This window comes from Besnoitia besnoiti, chromosome X (genome assembly GCF_002563875.1).
Source record: "Besnoitia besnoiti strain Bb-Ger1 chromosome X, whole genome shotgun sequence".
Lineage (NCBI taxonomy): Eukaryota > Apicomplexa > Conoidasida > Eucoccidiorida > Sarcocystidae > Besnoitia > Besnoitia besnoiti.
The window spans coordinates 1,521,879-1,540,169 of record NC_042365.1 but is presented as its reverse complement, the minus strand read 5'-3'; the positions used below and the strand labels follow the sequence as shown (position 1 = coordinate 1,540,169).

Here is an 18,291-nt window from a genome sequence, read left to right as displayed (position 1 = left end):
CGTGTGCGAACTAGCGTGAGGGGGGGGCCAGCAGCTGAGGGGGGGGACTTCGCTAAAACGCAGTACTGTATCTTCCGATCACTCAGCCGTATATATGCCTGTTACTACCTGCGTGGAGTGCCGCGTACCACGAATAACGGGAATGTGGTCACTCAGTGCTACTTGACCTCCGCCACTGTGGTTGTTTGTCGCGACGGAAACACTGCAGAGAAGCTCAGTTTTATTTCCACTTCCACGGAGGTGTGCGACGGTGGGGACACGTAGCAGCGTCTACGACTAATGATGCCGCCCTTGGAAGCCGGAAGAGTAGCGAAGGACATATTTCGCGCGGGCAGCTGCGGAGCAGATTGTCTCCTGCACGGTAGCAACGCCTCCGACTTTTACATCAGTGAGAATAGGTCTTTGGGTCGGAGGCCCCGGAACACGTGAAGAACCGTTCTCTGTGTGGCAGTCTCCCACATCTCTTGATAACGCACAAGCGGTCTGGGCGACCTTCACAGGCCGTAACAGGGAGCCAATACGCTGTCATTAGGCATCAGTTGAGAACATGACTATTCAGATGCAAGTACTGGGGGAGGAAACGTGCTGAGAATGACATTCTCTGCAGCAGGACGAGCGTCAGGCTATACTACGTGCGGAATAACTCCGTCTGGCAGAATGCACATAGTGATCTCACTGCGCCTGAACGCCAAAAAGTTGGAGCACGCTATTCCGCTAATTCACCGGAAGCTTGACCGTGCTACCTAGGCGCCTTGACATTTTTTGTCACCTAAAGGAGCAATCAGTTGACTTTCAAGACGACTTAACAGAGAATGCTTTCAATTTGTGCTCCTGTCGTGCTCTCTTCACGAACGTGTCACGGGGCCAGTGCATACAACACTCCGCTACTTCTGTGACATCGAGCTTTCTTGCTTTGAGTGTATGTTCGCTTTCAGATTCCGAGAAGGTTGCGCTCCCAAGAAACTCGACACGATAAGTATCTTCTTCCATTATTATATTATGGGCAGAAGCGGTAGCACCGGCACCGCGATGAAAACACACGTGAAGCTTTCCAAGCACCATCTATCACTCAACAAAATATATTCTCTTTCATCAACTCTACAGGCAGGAAAAACTACGAGAGCGGACGCTTTCGCAGGGCCCGTGAAAAGATGACACAACAAATCCCATTCGTCACACGCCACTGACAGCAGATTCTCAGTTTACCAACAGCGACGCCTACGTTCACTGCAAAAGTTTATGCTGCTGCAAGCAGCTCTTTCTTCTCTCCCCGCGAACTAGTGACCTGGTCAAATATGCCACTTTCGGTGCGGCCTTGAGGTGTTGCACTGCATCCACGAACACACACCAGAGGCAACCCGTGCCAGTCCAGACGCAAGCTCTTGCTCAAGTAGCGGGCTACACTGGCTACATATACAAGAAAACGAGCTCGCTTACCATAGGCGAACGAAGACTCCGTCCGACTCCACCATCGCAGAGCTTGTCACCAAGTCGACAAGCATGAAGTCCGGTTTCTGGGGATTCGACTCTTTGTCACCTCCTTTTGAAACGTCCCAGACAGTCTCGATCCATTGCTGGACACAAACCGGGACAGGACAAACTACTCGTAATAGCCGAACGCTTTCAATCCTTTCTCGCTTAAGCTGTGCGCATATGTCTTCACCGATGCTTGCCCACATGAGAGTGACATATCCACAGGAAGTGGCCCAATCCACAGCGGACCGGGACGGAGATACCGTTTGACCTCCCTGATGGCCCAGAAGCCGCGACCACAAACCACCGATCCAGAACGACACCCGCCAGCCTTAAAAATGGATCTTTAAAGAACCAGTGACCCACCTTCACTGCCCATGTCGGCCCAGTCACGGGGTGGAGAGTGGGATGCTCGTAGTGGTGGAGGTACCGTTGTACCTCGAATGCCTTCTTGTCCTCGCTCCATGAGAGACGGCCGAAGCCTTTGAGACCCCAGACAGTGAGCGAAAAGACATGGCTTTTGCTCAAAAGATCCACTGTCACGGCCACATTCGCGCCCCTCTGAAAGTGCATTTGACCACAAAGTGTCGCTGAACAAAGAACGCACACATCAACAGATCACCCAGACTACGCACTAATACCATCCCGGAGCTACCGCTGAGATCGCAATGGGCCACATACAACGAAAAACAGGATGCAACCACCACATCGGGTCCGCGGCCGCCAGCTTCACATTAAGCGTGACGCTGCCGTCGAGACGACCCATGCGAACCGTAGACACCTACCGTTTGTACCACGAACCGCTGACAGAGAGTTCAGATCGCCGAGAACATGCCGCAGCAGGCCACTGTAAGCTGAGCAGACGGCTGTCAGCAGCTCTGGGAGGAACAAGGCACACCAAAGACAGACGCAACGTTTGTTCAGCCCTGTGCCTGACAAAAACACAGTATGGGGCTGATGCGTATGAACTGCGAATGAGAAAGGACGCACACACAAAGGCGTGCAACATCATTTAGTGGCTTCATATTCTAGATATGCCTTTTAGGACAAGGAGCCGCACGTACTATACTGCAGCACCTGCTATAAATAACACCTCGAACAGAGCCTCTCGCGCGTAATTCTGTTACCTCGTTGCTGCGTCGCAGTCTGAGGTACTCGTTTCCCGCCAAAACTGCCAGCGGTGGTGACTGTTACGCCCTGCACCATGGATGAAGCGATAAGCTCTCCAGCTACAATTGTTCCCAGATCCTTCAAAACAGCTTGAAGCTTCGCCACCGCGACCTCATGCTTGAAGACGTTGCACACACTCCAGACTCCGGTCCGTCCTTCTTTGGTCTTGGAAGATTGACGCGGGCATGAAGACCCGCCATTGTGAAGCGCAATCAAGTGCTTCATTATCGACTGGTTGAAGGAAGGAAGATTGGCGGAGAACACATGCTTCTGTCGGCAGCGCTGGAAGAGCTGTCCAAGGATAATGACCTATGATAAAGTACGCACGCGATCGAGGCCTTACTGGTCCACCATAGGTTGTACGAGACCATGACACCTGCTACAACCACGACGACCGCAAGTGTAGGAAACAAACAGCACGAGCCGTGATTGAGTCATTCGGTACGAATATTTTCGACACAATAATCAACGCGATTGTATGGCAGCTGATCAGCGGAGTCATCCACTGTGTCGTCGGCCTCTACTGCTTCGACAAACCTTACATGTGAATCTTCAGGTAGAACCAGAAGAAATGCATCAACATCCTGGCGCTGGAGAAGAGCATCCAGATCTGCATCTCCTGCTTCATTCGCTTCTGATGCTGATCCAGAAGACTTGCCGATGCTACTCAAATCGCTTGTCTTCTCCCAGTAGGCCTGCACCCGATTTTGATTAAGACTCAGAGCCGCAGCGATACCAAGCGCCTCGCTCTTGTCCCGCGACCAAGCAGCGACCACCTCGAACGCGGGAGACTGTAGTAGCATCGGCGCCCACCAGCTTGCCACTAAAGCACACAACACAAGAACCGTAGCTATACCCATTGGACCGCCAGCGTCAAACCTGTCACGTGGTCGTATCACCGGATGGATGGATGGGCAGGGCGCGGGCGCCACGTATGTCATGGCACCTGGAGTTCAGAGAAATCCCAGATACACCGCAGACTAGTCGCTAAGGTCGAACCGATGGCTCCCGGATCGTTAAGGAAGATAATCATACCTGAGTTCCCTTCTCCGCAAAGGGCAAGGCGCAGTGCCGGCATCGTCCGGCTTTCAGATTTCGTGCCCGGCGCCATGTCGAGAAAGAGTAGAATGCCAGACAGTGACAATGACACATTCAGTGCCGCAGCAGCTCATGAAAAGCTTCTTCGGCTATAGCAGTTGCAGACGGATGAAGGAGGGTAGCGGAGGATGCTTATTCTTGTGAACCGACGTGCCGTTGCCCATGCACGCTCCACAGCTGAAAGTCGTGCAGTTGCTGGAGTAAAGATCTAGGAGTGAGCCGCCAAAAAGACGTTTCACAAAGAAACATCGAAAAAAGACACACCTGCGGTGTTCCTTTGTTGACAAACTGGACAGTGGAGAGAACAGTTACAGCGGTTCATTGCGTGACCCTGCAGTGGCCGGCACGTACCCAGACAGAGGCTACTAATGAAGAAGAAACCAATAACAGATATTATACACGTGCCTCCATTGTGCATTACGAAGCAGTTAATAGGAACAGAGGGAAGAATAAAGGACAGGAAAGCAGCATGGATCAACATGAAAGCAGCATGGATCAATGCAATCGAGACATGCGTGTCTTCTAGAAAAAGAGCGACGGCTGTAGCACCCAGCAGCGCAAAACAACCACCTCTGCCCGCCACCACCCAGAGGCGTTCCGTACATGACATGTCGCGGGAGCTCCGAGCAATTCAGTGTAGGCCCCCCCCCAAAAAAAATCTTCCCCGTGCCGCAGATGCCTAAGGAAAAAAAAAATGACAACTACTTTGATTCTGTTAGCGAGAATATACTCGTATTTCTCATTCAGGGTGCCGGGAAAAAGTCGACGGATGAAGGGCGCGCACGGAATTGAACCATGAACCTGCCGATCTGCAGTCGGCCGCTCTACCATTGAGCTACACACCCGCGGGCAATCGTGCTGGTCACTGTTCGACACCTGAGGAAGTGTCTGTGCTAGCCCGCTGCACAACAAGAAATGAACGTGATACAGAGCTATGGGTTCACTCTTGAAATTATGATGCGGTTAACGTGACATTGGATACCGAGAGCGAGAGTGACTTGTTCGGGTTGCAAGAATGACGACGAGCATCGTAGCTTCCGGCCAACTGCTGGGCAGAACTATACGCTTTCCCTTGCTCTCGCGCTTTCCGCAGTGCATTTTTCGAGATAATCTTGAATCGCAGTGCGCATACAGATAGCATCTGCAACGAGTACTGCCCCCACGGATTGTTGCGTCTGGTAGTGTCTGCGTGTGTTTTAGCACGATGATCCTGCCGCGACAACGGCTGATCTCACTCACCCCTGCGGCATCATCTGCCGACAGGACTATACGTTGATATGGCATACCCCGCACTCCTAGCCCTCCTGGAAACGCTTATTCCGTACTGTAATGACTAATAGATTAGTAGATGACTGATGGACTCTCCCCGGTGCCGCGACAATCATTTAATCGGGAGGCCTCCCCGAACGGATTTTGAGCACTTCGGAACGACAGCCGGGAAAGGCTTTCCAGGTAGGTGTACATACAGTACAGGGCCGGCCAGCCATGCCAGTGCGCGCCGTCATATAGCACCCGAGGTGGAGGACGATGCGGATATCAATCTGTAATCGTCCCATGTACGTCGAGAAGCATGCTCAAACTGCACGACCTCTCCTGGCTCATGGCAAGTCTGCATGCTAAGCTCTCGACCGCTTGTGCGGTTCTTGTGTGGATTCCATCACACTTCCATTTGTGTGCTGCGTTTCCGTGGGCATCTCGCCGTGCTCAGAAAACACTGGCACCACCGGATTTCGTTCTTTTCACGCTGGAAGTGGAAAACCATTCACAAGATATTATTTCTGGGTGCCACCTTCTGTACTGGACGGAACATGATGCTGCGGAAGATGCTTGCCGTCTTGGCTGCACCTGGGGTGCTCCTGTGCACGAGGGTATCAACATCTTGCGTGGTGAGCACGCGATATGTAACAGGTGGCCCAAAGAAACGCGCACCACGCAAATCTAACAACAGGGTTGGGCACATCTACAGCTTACTACGTGTCAATCGCTTGCACTGGCGCGACAACATGGGCAGATCCAGCCGCCTGTCCTCCCCACTACTTATCGTCATTCCCAGAAACGCTCAGAGTGTCACAGTCGCTAATGACAAGACACGCCGGACATTTCATAGTCAAGATGGTGCCGCAAGTAGTCGACGAAGTGAAGCCTTGGACCCCCGTGCGCAGGTGAGTTGAGTATTTTTCCACGCACACCAGTGTCGACCCGCAACTATAGCCCCTCACAGGAAAAACTCATCGCTGGCGAATGCAATTCGGCATCCCACCATACGTAATCTACTAATGCGTCCTGCTCCCAACTCGTACACACATGCTGGGGCAAATTTCGTCAAGCAACACGGGTGGCCACGCTCGGCATTTGTCTACATCACTCTATATATGGGGGTCGTTTGTGTGTGTCTAATCCTTCATTACATCCAGTTAAGGAATACGAGCGCGCTAGTCAACCATGCCGATATAGCACTGATGCGCGCTAAGCAGCGTCTTATCAGCCGAACTACCGTTTGCTTTAAAACAAACTAGACCACGAGAATGTGGGGAGTGGGCTTTGGTTTTTTGCCATTGGCGTCGCTAGCCTTTTAAAAAGTTGGGCAGGCGTGAGGTGGACAGCCGTGGCGCAAAGGCTTCAGGGGGGACCGCGTTGCAACACAACTGTTCACAGCAGGGTTACGAGGATGCCGATAATAGGCTAATCATCTTCACTACTGCCAAAGAAGCACGGGGACAAGACTGAACACCCCATGACCAAAAGCTTTTAGCCATTCTTTGATACTTATATTCCTTCTTGTACTACTAGGAATTCCTGCTGGTACGTCCGATCTCTTACGCAATCCTCCGAACCTGCAGACATCATAGGCATCTGAGCGTAGAGAAAGTCGCCACTTCCGCTGCTGGGCACCCGCACCTTTTCGCTCCGTGTATGAAATTCACTTACATGTGAAAACAGCTACAGTACCCCAGTTCGGGCTGACGCCGTTCTTGAGCAGCGTATGGTCCATTTTGTGGCACCTGCAGGATCAACAAACAGGAGTCCGCAGCCCTGAACAGCGTTGCCCCCCCGAGTAACTCGAGCTCACCGAAATTTGCCATCGAAACAAGTAACTAACCTTTGCTTAACTGTGTGAATAAGAGTAGGCATGAGTTGCATTTCAAATACTCTTTTTGCTCCACAGCGTTCACATCGGGGGTGCTCCGTAGCTCCTGTTGCAGTATTATTAGCAGGGCGGTGGATCCACAGCGGCTTGCCACCAAAGCTGTAGCGGATGATCTGCTGTGGGCTTCTGCTCAACCGGCGCTGAAACGCCAGAAGGACCTGCACAAGTAGCACACGGACATCCTACGACTGGAAAATGGACATGCATCCTTGATCGCTGCTGGTGAGAGTGCCGACCGTATGCGTCCCTTACTTTGTCTTCGGCGGCCTCGTATTCTTCATTTTGGAATGCCCCCCCGCTGCAACAGTCAACACCCACACATGGACTTGAGTTTCCGAACTTCGGCAAATACAGTTTTTCAGCAGGCTTCCCCGTCGTGGTTTCTTCACCCACCCGAGAAAAGCTCGATCTGCTTCGTCTTCTTGCGCCAACGTATTGTCGTCTCTGAGAGCAGGAAAATTCACGCACGACGCGACGCCTCCTCCATGCGTCTTTGGGACAGCAAAGCGATACGCAAGATTCCTCTTATGACGCGTTCCTACCTGCTCTGGTAGTCCGTCCACAACTCGCGAGCGCGCTTGTCTGCAATGGACAGGTAACAACAGGCAACAGGCGAACCGACAACCTCTCGTCTCGCCCTGGATGGGTAGGCGCTGAGCCTATAGCCGAAGGACCGTCCGCGCAAGCCGGTCCCGGATGACGCATGCCCAACAAAAGACAGCACCTGCATTTGCTCTGCGCTTACCTAGTCTAGTTTGAGCGGTTGACTCCTCCATTGGCTCTTCGTCCACTTCTATGAAAAATGCTGGCAACAGAGGCAAGTCTTTGCCCGTATCTGTTGGCAAGCTCAGCTGAGACACTTGCGGTCCTCTTCCATCAGCGGCGGTCACTTGAGTTGTCGTAGAGCTCTTGCTCCCTCTTCTGGCCTTGGAAGTGGGTTGCTCCTCCATTTTGGAACTTTCACTAACTTTACAACAACCCAGAGACTCTCCACCGTCACACCGGCCTCCAGGGCTTGTGTTGCACCCAGATGCCCAGTTGCTCGTTTCTGATAAGGCAGCATCGAGCCAGTCGTCGTTAGAAAGCGAGAAATCGCCAAAAGTGGTACATCTCGCGGCTGGACTTCCACCGACAACTTCACTTGATGAAGTGACCGGGGCGTCAGCTGAAGCCGGAGCTCTTCTTTCTCCCACGTTGCCACCGTTGACGTTGCTTCGCAAATCCTTGCTGGCCTCGGGATGAGTTAGATCCAACGATCTCACCTCTGATTCGGGAGCCATAACACCACGAAGGGCCACCCAGTTCAATGGATCAAGTGAGCATCCACTCGTTCTGTGGCAGCCGAAGAGATATAGGGAACGCCAATTGGAGGAATACGGTGTAGACCTGTACGTTCGCATGCACCATACGTAAAAATACCTGGTTTGGAAGGAAGAATCGTACATGACAACGCGCGAACAAATCCAGGTCCACCAAGGGCTCCGCGTGCAAGGGTAGGTAACACGTGGGTTTGTCCAGTTGCTAGTCGCTTCATGATCCAGAATTTTGGGGCACATACAAGGGCGAAATAAACGACGAAAACCCAACGTAACCATTATAAACTGACAGCAAATCCGTTCATCTATCAGAACAAAAGCCGGCTCAAACGAGGAGTTCCACCTCAAGATCAAGAAGAACCTATCAATGTATCTGGTGGAATCATGTTATTTGAACGCCTGGTCGAACATGCAGAAGAGAGCAACTTTGTCCGGCCCACCACTTATTCGGCAAGACGATCCGACTTTTTCCCCTCCCTTCAGCATCTTACACTTGACACACGAGGTCGAGATCTGCTCCACACCCTCTGCATTTGAACGGGACGTCTTCAGGAAGCCGGCCTGCGAGCCATCGCTGCGAAGACAGAACGGACGACAGAACCGTGTGCATTTTCTCGCGCAGCTCGTCGGATGATTTGTGAGGAAGTGACGCATACTTTCGACTTCGCCTGCACAGTTCTTCATGGCCACTGGCTCCGTTGTTCTCGAGCCCCCAGCCGACGTTGCCGGACCGAGACGCCGGAGGAAATTGAAGTGACACCTGAGCCGACTTTTTGTGTCAGTAGTCTTACTGGTGTCCCGCCGAGCTGACTCATTTTCCATGCTTCCGTAGTGTCGTTCGGGGGCACCCGATCGCCCAAGAACCCGAGAAGCGTGGCAGGTTCATTGATCGCGCTCATTTTTGGAACATAAACGCTGCGTCTGCGGAAGCCGGCAGTCTTGTCGGCACTCCATGCCGTACACACCAGGGCGCCGAAAAACACTTCACAAACGCCCGTCGAAGCGCCTGAATATTTGAGGGTAATGTGTGAACCGCCTGACTGTTATTTGGCTTCGTCTCATGCACAAGCTTTCTCAAACGCATCACAAGTTCCGTCTGCCCAGCTCGCGAGCACGTGCAGAGTCACAAAGAACCTCTTTGCGGTTTGCCAAAGGACAGGTACCACTGCACGCCCGCATCCACGTTGCTCATGCTGCGTTTCTATGCCTCAGTCACAGGTTAAGACCCAGACGGAGATCTCATTGCTCATTGTTCTTTTTTTCTTGACTTCTGAGACCGCACGTCGTTGTACTTCGGCATGCATGCTTCGTTGCAAATTGTGGACGCATGCACGCTTGTCAGCTCTCTTTACTCGAGTGTGTCGCACAGACTTCGCGTAGATAACACGCAGCCGATATGCCTCATCGACTCAAGCCAACGAAACCTCTGACCACATAAACTGGCAGCTCATTGCGACTGAAATTTCATGCGGAACAGATACCGCGGAACAAGTGTGCATGCACGTGTGTACGCAGATGACCAATTCACGCTGAGGCAAAACTTGCGGCCATGCCTCACGGTGTCGCTCAGCTAACTTTCTTTCGATCTGCTGCTCTGTACTTCAATTTCATGTTGCTAGCGTCATCGTGGCTGCGTGCTGTCGCATTTCCTGCACCTTCACGAGCCGTGCAAGACTCAAACTGCCACCAGATGGACTGTGGGTAAGACCGGCACATGCTGGCGATCGCGCTCCAGCCGAGCAGCACGGCAGCCTAATCTGTGCAGGCTTTGAACAGTATATGGAATGATACTGAGCACGCACGTTCCACTGACAGGAATTACCGCTCGAAAGAATGCGCAGGCAAACGTTCGGGAGCATCAAGGGGTGAATTCCCACCGAATAGGGCAGCAGTTTAGTGGGGCCTCTCACGTTGGCAGATTAAGATACTCTGTGCACCTAGAGGACGCGGCCCCCCGAACCCCCTAAGCAGGCGGTGATATGTAGCCAGCATGGTTGGATATGGTAGGACTGCTCCTGAGCGGGGAAACTGTAAAATCGTGATGTGAGGACCTGGGGATCTAATAGTAAGAGTGTTTCGTATTGAGCAAAAGTCTTCACTTGTGCTGTACACCGGAAACCGAACCGAAACAGGCTCACGCCCCGCTGGACAGATATGGGCGGAGCAAGCTCCACAATGTAGACGCTGCGTTTGATGCTGTCGGTCTAACACTAATATGACCTTTCTTCAGCCAGACAGCCTAAGCAAGGGTAGGTATTCCCGTGTGTGTATACGTGTGTTTGAGAGAGAAGACCTGAGGGGCGCAGTTGAGCAGGCAGCTCGCAAACACCTGCGGAACAACGCAAATGGTTGATCGTGTTCTGCGCGGCATACGTCTCTGCACGCAAACGCGCAGATATCCAAACACGGCGTACAGGGCCGCGACGACTTTTTGATACAAATCCCAAGGCAAAAGGACTTTCACCTGCCTGCACGTGCAGGCTGTCCGTGCACCAGCAACAAGACACCGCACTGACTGGGTATGCGGAAGAAAATTCAGATTTGGCACAAATGTTCCGAGAGACGATGTACGCAGGGAGTCCCATATGCAAATCCGTTCGACAGCTCACAAACGTCTTAACGATCCCCTGGAAACGGTGAGCGCCATCCCGGCCGCTACAGTTACGCTCGCTAAACCAAGACAGAAGGCGGCTGCACGCGGCGTCGTGTGCCATTTCGCAAGGGCGGCAGACCACCACGTTGAGGCTGACTGCCGTGAACAATTTAAGGCATTCTGGATTTGAGCGACAATCCCGCTGCCTCGTCCCAGCCTTGCGTGGACTTCTCCCTCAATCCGGCCGCGCGCCTCCGGATACAAACGCTTTGCGTACTCCTCGAAGTTGTCGGGATCCACGTAGGTTGTTGAGTTCGGGGCGAGCGTCGCCGATTCTCCTTGCTTCTGACGTTCCGCGATCTCTTTTCGGATATTTTCCACAGTTTCTGCAACATCGAGAACCTCACAACGCCGCCCCAACTGGTAGGAGCCCCTCCTCCAGCTGCTCAGCGCATCCCCTTCTCTGTCCGTCGCTCGCTCCCCACCCGGCGCTCCCGCCTCTGACTGCCCGCGTCCTTTCTTGGCACTTGTCTTCGTTCTTTTCTCCTCTTCCGTGCACCGTCCATCCTCCGGGACCGCGCTTGACGGGGCCTGCGTCTTTCTCGCGTGCGGCTTTTCTCTCCCTTTCCTGCCGCCCCCCCCCCCTCGGCCTTTTGGCTCCGACGGCTCAGGCAAAGGCGCGAGGAGCAGATCGCTGGCTGCCTCGAGGGGAACCTTCACGATTGTGATTGTGCAGGGCAAAGGCAAGCCGAGAAGCGTGGAGTCGCCGACGGGCGGCGGAGACAAGTCCTTAACCATGTACGTCTCGCGGAGTTCGTAGCCGTTCTTGCGGTAGTACTCGCGCGTGCCGACGCCGGCGATGATAGCCATGCGAAAGAAGCCTGAGCGCGGCACGGATGACACGACACAACAACAACTGCTTCCCCACTCTGGCGAGACAACCTCGACCGAAAACGAGACCTCGCGACCCGCCTAGACTTTGGGCGCGGGCCGGGGGACCGCTGCAGCGTCGCTCCGTGAGCCAGAACAGTCCCTCTCACACATCGCACCACCCAACGCGAGGTGCCTGCGGAACGAAGGCAAATCGAGTTCATATTCGAGACGCGTGTCCACAGACAAACCCTGGAGGGAACGGGAAGGCAAAAGACAATTCGAAGGTGTAGCTACACACGCAGGTGCAGCTTCAGATGTCCCTACCTAAAGGCGGCGGCTCACAGCGCCACGCACCACCAGTCGCGCTTTGCGGGTCGCCACCGCGCAGCTCTTTCTCCGTCAGCTCGTAGAGCCGCGTAAACCCCCCCTGTCCTGTGCTCACAGCTCGGCGCCCGCTTCGCGTGCTCAGAAGGAAAATCCGAGCGTACTGGCTTGCTCACCTCTGCTCATGGCAATGATTTCTGCCGCCTGCATAAGGCGGCGTCCCAGGCCTGCGTGCTGCGGACGAGAGTCGTGCTCCATCTTGCCTTCGCCATGCGCCACGAGAGACCCTGAGGCCATCGACACGAAAGAAGCCGACGCAAGTCACTCTGCTGGGCACCACAGAAAGGAATGTGATCGCTCGCGACCTCACGGACAACCTCCATGGCTGAAGGGTCCGCCGGGGAGAAGGGGCTTCACAGGCAGCACGGGTGCCGCCTTTGAGAGAAAAACCAGGCACACAACACAGGCTTCCATCTCACGCTTCGTCCGACGCACCCCCCCTTCTCCCCTCCGCTCCCCCGCTTCACGTAGCCACAGGCCACGGGAAGCTGAGCGAGTGAGGCGTCCGTGACGAGGACGCACACGGGGGGGGGGGGGGGGGGGGGGGCTCGGCGTCTGCGCGCTGACTAGACTCCCTCACGCAGGACTCCTCTGCTCGCTCATCGTTGACCGTTGACCCCGACGACGCAGAAGCCGAAAGAAAGCCAGTCTCGACTACACTCCTGATTCTGCCTCAGGCTTCGCGTCTCTCTCACCGTAGACGTGAAGCTCTCGAAGGAGTGCGGCTCCCGCCAAGCAGGCGAACGGGACGTCTTTCTTGCTTCGCGCCGGATCTCGCCAGCAGAGACGCAGCCGGAGGAAGCCAAAGATGGTTGCTTCGTCTTCTGTCTCGAAACTCAGAAACAGCTCCTGTCCGCCGTTGCTCGGGTACTCGCGAACCTTCAGCACGGCCTTCTCGCTGAAAAACGGGCACGATATGCGTAACCTTCGACGCATGAGCCCGGCGAGATGCAGACATATAACAGTCTGCTTCCCACAGCCACCCACGTGCCTGTGCCTCGAATCACGTCTGCGAAAGAGAGTCTCGACCAACATGTGCCAACACGGATACAGTACATGCCAGCCTCACGAGACACACGGCTCATCAGCTCACTCAAGCGTCGCAGCCGTGTGTGAGAGCCACGCATCACGCATCCATGTATAGAAATCAAACAACGCCTACGCGCCTCATTTTACAGAGAACGGATCAGAAGGACAACACCTTCCGTTGCCGTCGCTTTCGACACAGGTAAGTGAGTGCAGACGCGCCTCGCGCCCTGGCGACTCGAGGCGTTCACACTTCACTCACTTGACGTCGATCTTCTGGTCCTTGACTTCGCGGCATCGGATGCAGCGACACGTCAAGCAGCGCTTCTCCAGTTCAGTCGCCAGCATCTGCCTGTCGAGAGAAACACGCCGAGCGTACCAAGTCTTCGCTTCACGGAGCCTTGCCAAAGACAAAGTAGCGTGCGAAGGCCGAAGGCGTTGTCGCGAACGACGCGACGCGACCAAGCTACGTTGAAGCAGAGCCCCACAGCATGCCAGCGCTGGAGAACGAGCGGAACTCCCCGCCAGAATATGCTGATTAGCGGACCAGACCCCCGCAGGCCTGTCCGACTGAGAGAACGGAAATACTAAAGCAACGTATTTAGGCTCTTTGTCACCACTCGCGCAACGCTGACCCTCGCTTGGCGCAGATACCCAATAATCTTCGCGGATATGTGTGCGACAGCAGCCTTCAGCGTCCTGGTGAGTGTGGACTCGCTCTGCCGCGATTGCTCAGGTGCGGCCTCTGTACTCGATCCGACCGCTCTCGCTTCGCTTCCCGCTACGCCTCCTACCGAAGATTCGTGATGTTGTTGCCAGCGATGATGGATTGGTTAGGAATGTCGCGGACGACGCGATTCAGCCGAATCCAAGGATGCACGGCGGCCTTGACTCTGAGCAGCAGATCAATGAGTTCGCGGCCGCCGTCCTTCTCCGCGTACGGAACGAAGGTGCCCTCGCTGTACCATCTCTGAAGGAACGACAGAACAGCCACATCGCCCACCATACACGCAGCGATCGACGCCTGCTGACAGGCATTCAGCCGCCATGCGGACGTTTCCTTCCCAGCATAGGTCAAGCTCCCTTTACTTACGCACATATCCATATATATATATATATGGTTCGTACAGATATTTATATAGACATATACGGAGATACATCTGGCTAAAGAGTCAAATGGAATAGGTCCTGTTTGACGTTCGTCATGCCGTCTGGTTTTCCTTCCTTCTCCACTGTCGAGCTTCGACTTCCAAGAAAACGACCCGCTGAGGAAGCGGCCGACCTGCGCAGACGTTCTACGCGCCCGCGCGCGCATTGCCGCGGATCGAAGACGACGGCGGGCTCCCCCTCATCCCCGCCCTTTCAGCACCTTCAAAGCGACAGCGTTTGGCGTCTGCAAGCCATTTACACCCGCAGACGCCTGCACCCGCGTCCCGCCCGCCCCGCCTCCCCTCCCCCCTCCGCCCTAGCATTTTTTCGCGGGGGCGCTACGGTGCTGGATACCTCGATTTCTGAGAAGGGCGTGACTTCGCATGGGTAGAGCTTCCACTGGTCGGCCTGGAGGTCTGCGGAGCCGAGGAGGTAGAAGAACATGCGCAGGTCTCTCTCGACGGTGCTGCTGGGCAGGTCAGGCATGATGTGGATGTCGACTTTGTAGCCGCTGTCCTTCAACAGGCGAATGGCTCGAATGGCGTCGCGCCGCTGGCAGCCGCGGTTGATGTAAGCGAGCACCTCGTCCTCGACGTGCTGCAGACCGAGCTGGACGCGTGTACATCCGAAGCGCCGCAGCTTGCGAATTTCGAAGCGGTTGATGAAGTCGGGACGCGTCTCCTGAGCCGCACACGCCAGAGGCAACGGCTAAGCCAGGCACATGATGAGCGAGGGAACCGCGCGACGAGAAAGCTCGCACAGAAGAGAGAACGAAGTAGACAGTGAAACTACGGAGAGGGAGGGCGAGCAGAAAGCGAGAGGCGGTGAGGACCCAAACCAACGAAGTCGAGGAAACGAAAAGCCGAGATCCAAAAGAACAGTGCAAAAGCCGGCAGCCAACATAAGGCAGCAACAAGAGAGATCAGCGACTCAACCCAAGGAGACGCAAGCGACAAGCGGAGAGGGTATCACGCGAAATGAAGGCCCCAGAGACGACAGGTTGCCGCCAGAGTGTGGGCGTGAGGGATGCAAAACAGGCAGTGCAGCCAGGACAACGCAGCGGCGAACCCGATTGACTCTCGAAACTTTGAGTCTGGCAGCTGAAAAACGCCGTAGAAACTGCGAGGCGACTGCAATAGCTAGCCAACCGAAGGGATATCACGCGAAATGAGATCCTTGTTTTCCCACAAGCTTACGAGCGTCAAGCCGATGATGCGACACTCCGCACTCTCGTTGGCCGTCTGTTCCTCCTCCAGGGCGAGCCTAAAAAAACAACGGCGAAGACGGCGCATGGTGCCTCCTTTCTCTGAGAAGACGGCGGTACATATAAATATGTGTATATATATGTGCTCGCGTGTGTGGGTTGAATATGCACGTAGCAGGGGTGTGCCGAAAATCAAGTACATGAACAAGGCGTGCCTCTAACGGGGTGAACTATGAGAGGTCGATTCTTGGTTACGCCGTCTCCTGCAAGACTGGCTTTCGGCGTGCGTGTTTGTCTCCGCTTTCGGGTTCTACCGTCTTTCTTTCCGCTGCAGCTTTAAACACAAATCTAAAGTCTTATTTCCCTCGTCCGCTTCGCCTCCCGTTCGTTTCCAGTCTGCCTGCAACTCTTGTCGCGCTTCTGGCTCGCAATCGCAGACTGAATCCTCCGCGAGGCTCACTTCGGTCTGAAAGGCTGCGGTGTGTTGAAGACGTTCGCCGCGTAGAACAGGTCGCGAATGAATTCCTCCTGGTAGTCGCTTGGATACCTGAACAGAAAAAAAGGAGGGCGCCTGCTTGTCTGCATGGATTCGATCCCTCCCTCCACACAGGTGACTCCAATTACGTACCCACATGCACGGGCCTCTATGTACATACATACTTGTGTGCTACGTACCCAGCCGCGTGAGCGCAGAGACGGCCCCACGCCAGCAGACCTCTACACACATAGACAACAATCCCATGTACGCGAGGAGCGAGGAAAATGTGTAGTAGCAGAGCACGCCAGGGGTCGGAGTCAGGGCGGCTGGACCACTCGGTTTGCTTCTCTGCCACGTGTCGGGTCGCACCCGCTCCAGGTGCCGCCGAGGACGAGGACTTCGATTTTGTCGACTGTGTGGCCGTTGCCGTGGAGGGTCGCGGCGCGGTCGTGGAACTGTCTGACGGCATCCCAGCCATTCTGGTTCGCGCGAAGGACCGCAGGCTCCGTGCTGAGGTAGGAGCGCGGCTGACCAGGCTCGTTCGGGCAGTAGTGGCAGTTGTGCGGACAGGAGAATCGGCCTGGAGACGTCAACACGGTGATCACCAAGACGCCGCTGTTCGTTCGAGTCGCCTTGCGCTTCATCAGATTCTCCAGCACGCGGTTGCGTGGCAGCGGCGCCGCCGTCGCATTCGCGCCGCCCGCCCCCTGCCCCCCCTGCGCCGCCTGCGACCGCGTCTCCTCGCCCTCTCTCTCGCCCTCTGTCTCCGCCCTGGCGGCCGCTGGCCGGCGCCGCGTGAGAGCCTCGTAGGCGGCGATGATTTGCGCCTTGGACGGGGCGGCGCGGAGGCCCTTTCGCAGCTCCGCGCAGCACTGGCTGAACTCTGCAGTCGTCTGCGGGTTGCGCTCCAGCAGGCGTCGCGTAAAGTCCGCCACCACCGCCGCGTCGACGTTGTTCCGGGCGTCGGGATCGAAGTCGCTCCACTCCTGCATGCTGCGCTGGAAAGAAAGCAAATGGCGCGCGCGGTGGACGTTCTCGAAGTCCTCGCGGCGCACCGAGGCCACGTCGCCCGCCCGGCACACAAAGTCGGCGCGCGTGGCTGGGAAGAAGTCGAGCAGCGACTCCTCCTCCGTGGGAAACGAACTCACGTCTGAGACCCGCGGGCGCTCCGGCGGGAAGGAGCAAGGCCCAGAGACAGCAGACGCAGGCGCCGAAGACCCCGGAGGCGAACCAGACGCCGCCGCCGGCGACGCGAGACCCGGCGACTCCATGGGGGTGAAGGACGAGAGGGAGAGGGGGGGGAAGTAGGCGGAGGAGGAAAGAAGAGAGGAGGAAAGAAGAGATACCACGAAGCGTTTTCGCGTCGCCTGCGCAGCGCCAGGAAACAGCCGGCGACGACAGAGCCAAAGGCGTACAACCAGGACAGGAAGGCCGCGCAACTCACATTAGAGAGAGAGAGACGAGATGAGAGGAGGGACGGGAAACAATGATGATGACAACAAGCAGGGAGGCGAAGTGACTGCGAATGGAAAAAGGGAGAAAACCAACGATGGTCCCACGAAGGAGAAACAAGGCAACTGCGTAAATATCGAGACGGACACGAGGAAAAGAAACGACAGAAGACCGGAATTCGCTGGAAAGAACCTGTGTCAGTTGGTGACGACGGCACCGGAGTCAGGCTTCACTCGGGCGCGTGAGGCTGAACGTTATGCGTCCGCACGGCTTTTTAGCAACTCAGAGATTCACGATCCGCGGTTCTCCTTGAGAGCGGGGCTTCGCAGGCTCTAGGAAACGAGTAAAATCGAAGCAAAGACAAAAACTTTTCAAAGACGACGAGCAAGGGACTCATGCCTCCTGACGGCCTCCCTAAGCAGCGGCAAAGAAGGAGTTCGAGTGGTCAGAGATAGAATGGGATTTACTCGATATAAAAAGGATGAGTTTACCGACGAGCGATTCAAAGCATGCGCCACAGAATCTGCGAAATCTTCGCCGCGGACCCGCAGGCCAGGAGTCAGAATGGCAAAGTCGCAGCCTCGTCTGCCCTTTCTTCCTCTGTTTCGAGTCGTAGGGAGACAAGATGTGTTTTACAGAGATAAACGACCAGCGGCTTTGCTCCGTTCCGCGGTCAGCAAGTGAGCGAAAAATAAAATCCCGCTGCACGCCGTACGGCGCATGCATCGACGAAGACGGGATGGATTTGCATGCGCGCTGGCGACTCACTGTTGGGAAAAGTGCACTGAACACAGCGACATATATATATATATATACATATTTCTGCATCTATGCATCTGACAAAACATATACGATAGCGGCTGAAGCTCTGCGTCAAACGCTAGAGTGAGCGTCACGTTACGGCGCGTGTATCGACTTCGTCGATTC

The 18,291-nt window shown here is 55.2% G+C and overlaps 3 protein-coding genes and 1 non-coding gene across 4 annotated transcripts; all 4 read right to left on the bottom strand.

The window, feature by feature from the left end:
- Positions 1-1,237: 1,237 nt before the first annotated feature.
- On the bottom strand, positions 1,238-3,754 carry BESB_017690 (uncharacterized protein; the record flags this gene model as incomplete). Its single annotated transcript, XM_029360484.1, has 7 exons — positions 1,238-1,328; positions 1,438-1,574; positions 1,840-2,063; positions 2,259-2,351; positions 2,601-2,952; positions 3,186-3,466; positions 3,679-3,754. 7 exons carry the CDS (start codon positions 3,752-3,754, stop codon positions 1,238-1,240), a joined length of 1,254 nt encoding a protein of 417 aa, XP_029216460.1.
- A 760-nt stretch (positions 3,755-4,514) lies between these two features.
- BESB_018750 lies at positions 4,515-4,586 on the bottom strand. Its single transcript has one exon. It is a non-coding gene; the product is annotated as a tRNA-Cys (tRNA).
- A 1,921-nt stretch (positions 4,587-6,507) lies between these two features.
- On the bottom strand, positions 6,508-8,169 carry BESB_017680 (programmed cell death protein 2, c-terminal domain-containing protein; the record flags this gene model as incomplete). Its single annotated transcript, XM_029360483.1, has 7 exons — positions 6,508-6,575; positions 6,670-6,743; positions 6,842-7,047; positions 7,142-7,187; positions 7,283-7,333; positions 7,432-7,471; positions 7,635-8,169. 7 exons carry the CDS (start codon positions 8,167-8,169, stop codon positions 6,508-6,510), a joined length of 1,020 nt encoding a protein of 339 aa, XP_029216459.1.
- Positions 8,170-10,810: 2,641 nt separating this feature from the next.
- Positions 10,811-17,183, bottom strand: BESB_017670 (elongator complex protein ELP3; the record flags this gene model as incomplete). Its single annotated transcript, XM_029360482.1, has 9 exons — positions 10,811-11,679; positions 12,172-12,282; positions 12,751-12,953; positions 13,344-13,433; positions 13,876-14,051; positions 14,585-14,911; positions 15,427-15,493; positions 15,895-15,981; positions 16,282-17,183. 9 exons carry the CDS (start codon positions 17,181-17,183, stop codon positions 10,811-10,813), a joined length of 2,832 nt encoding a protein of 943 aa, XP_029216458.1.
- Positions 17,184-18,291: the final 1,108 nt, after the last annotated feature.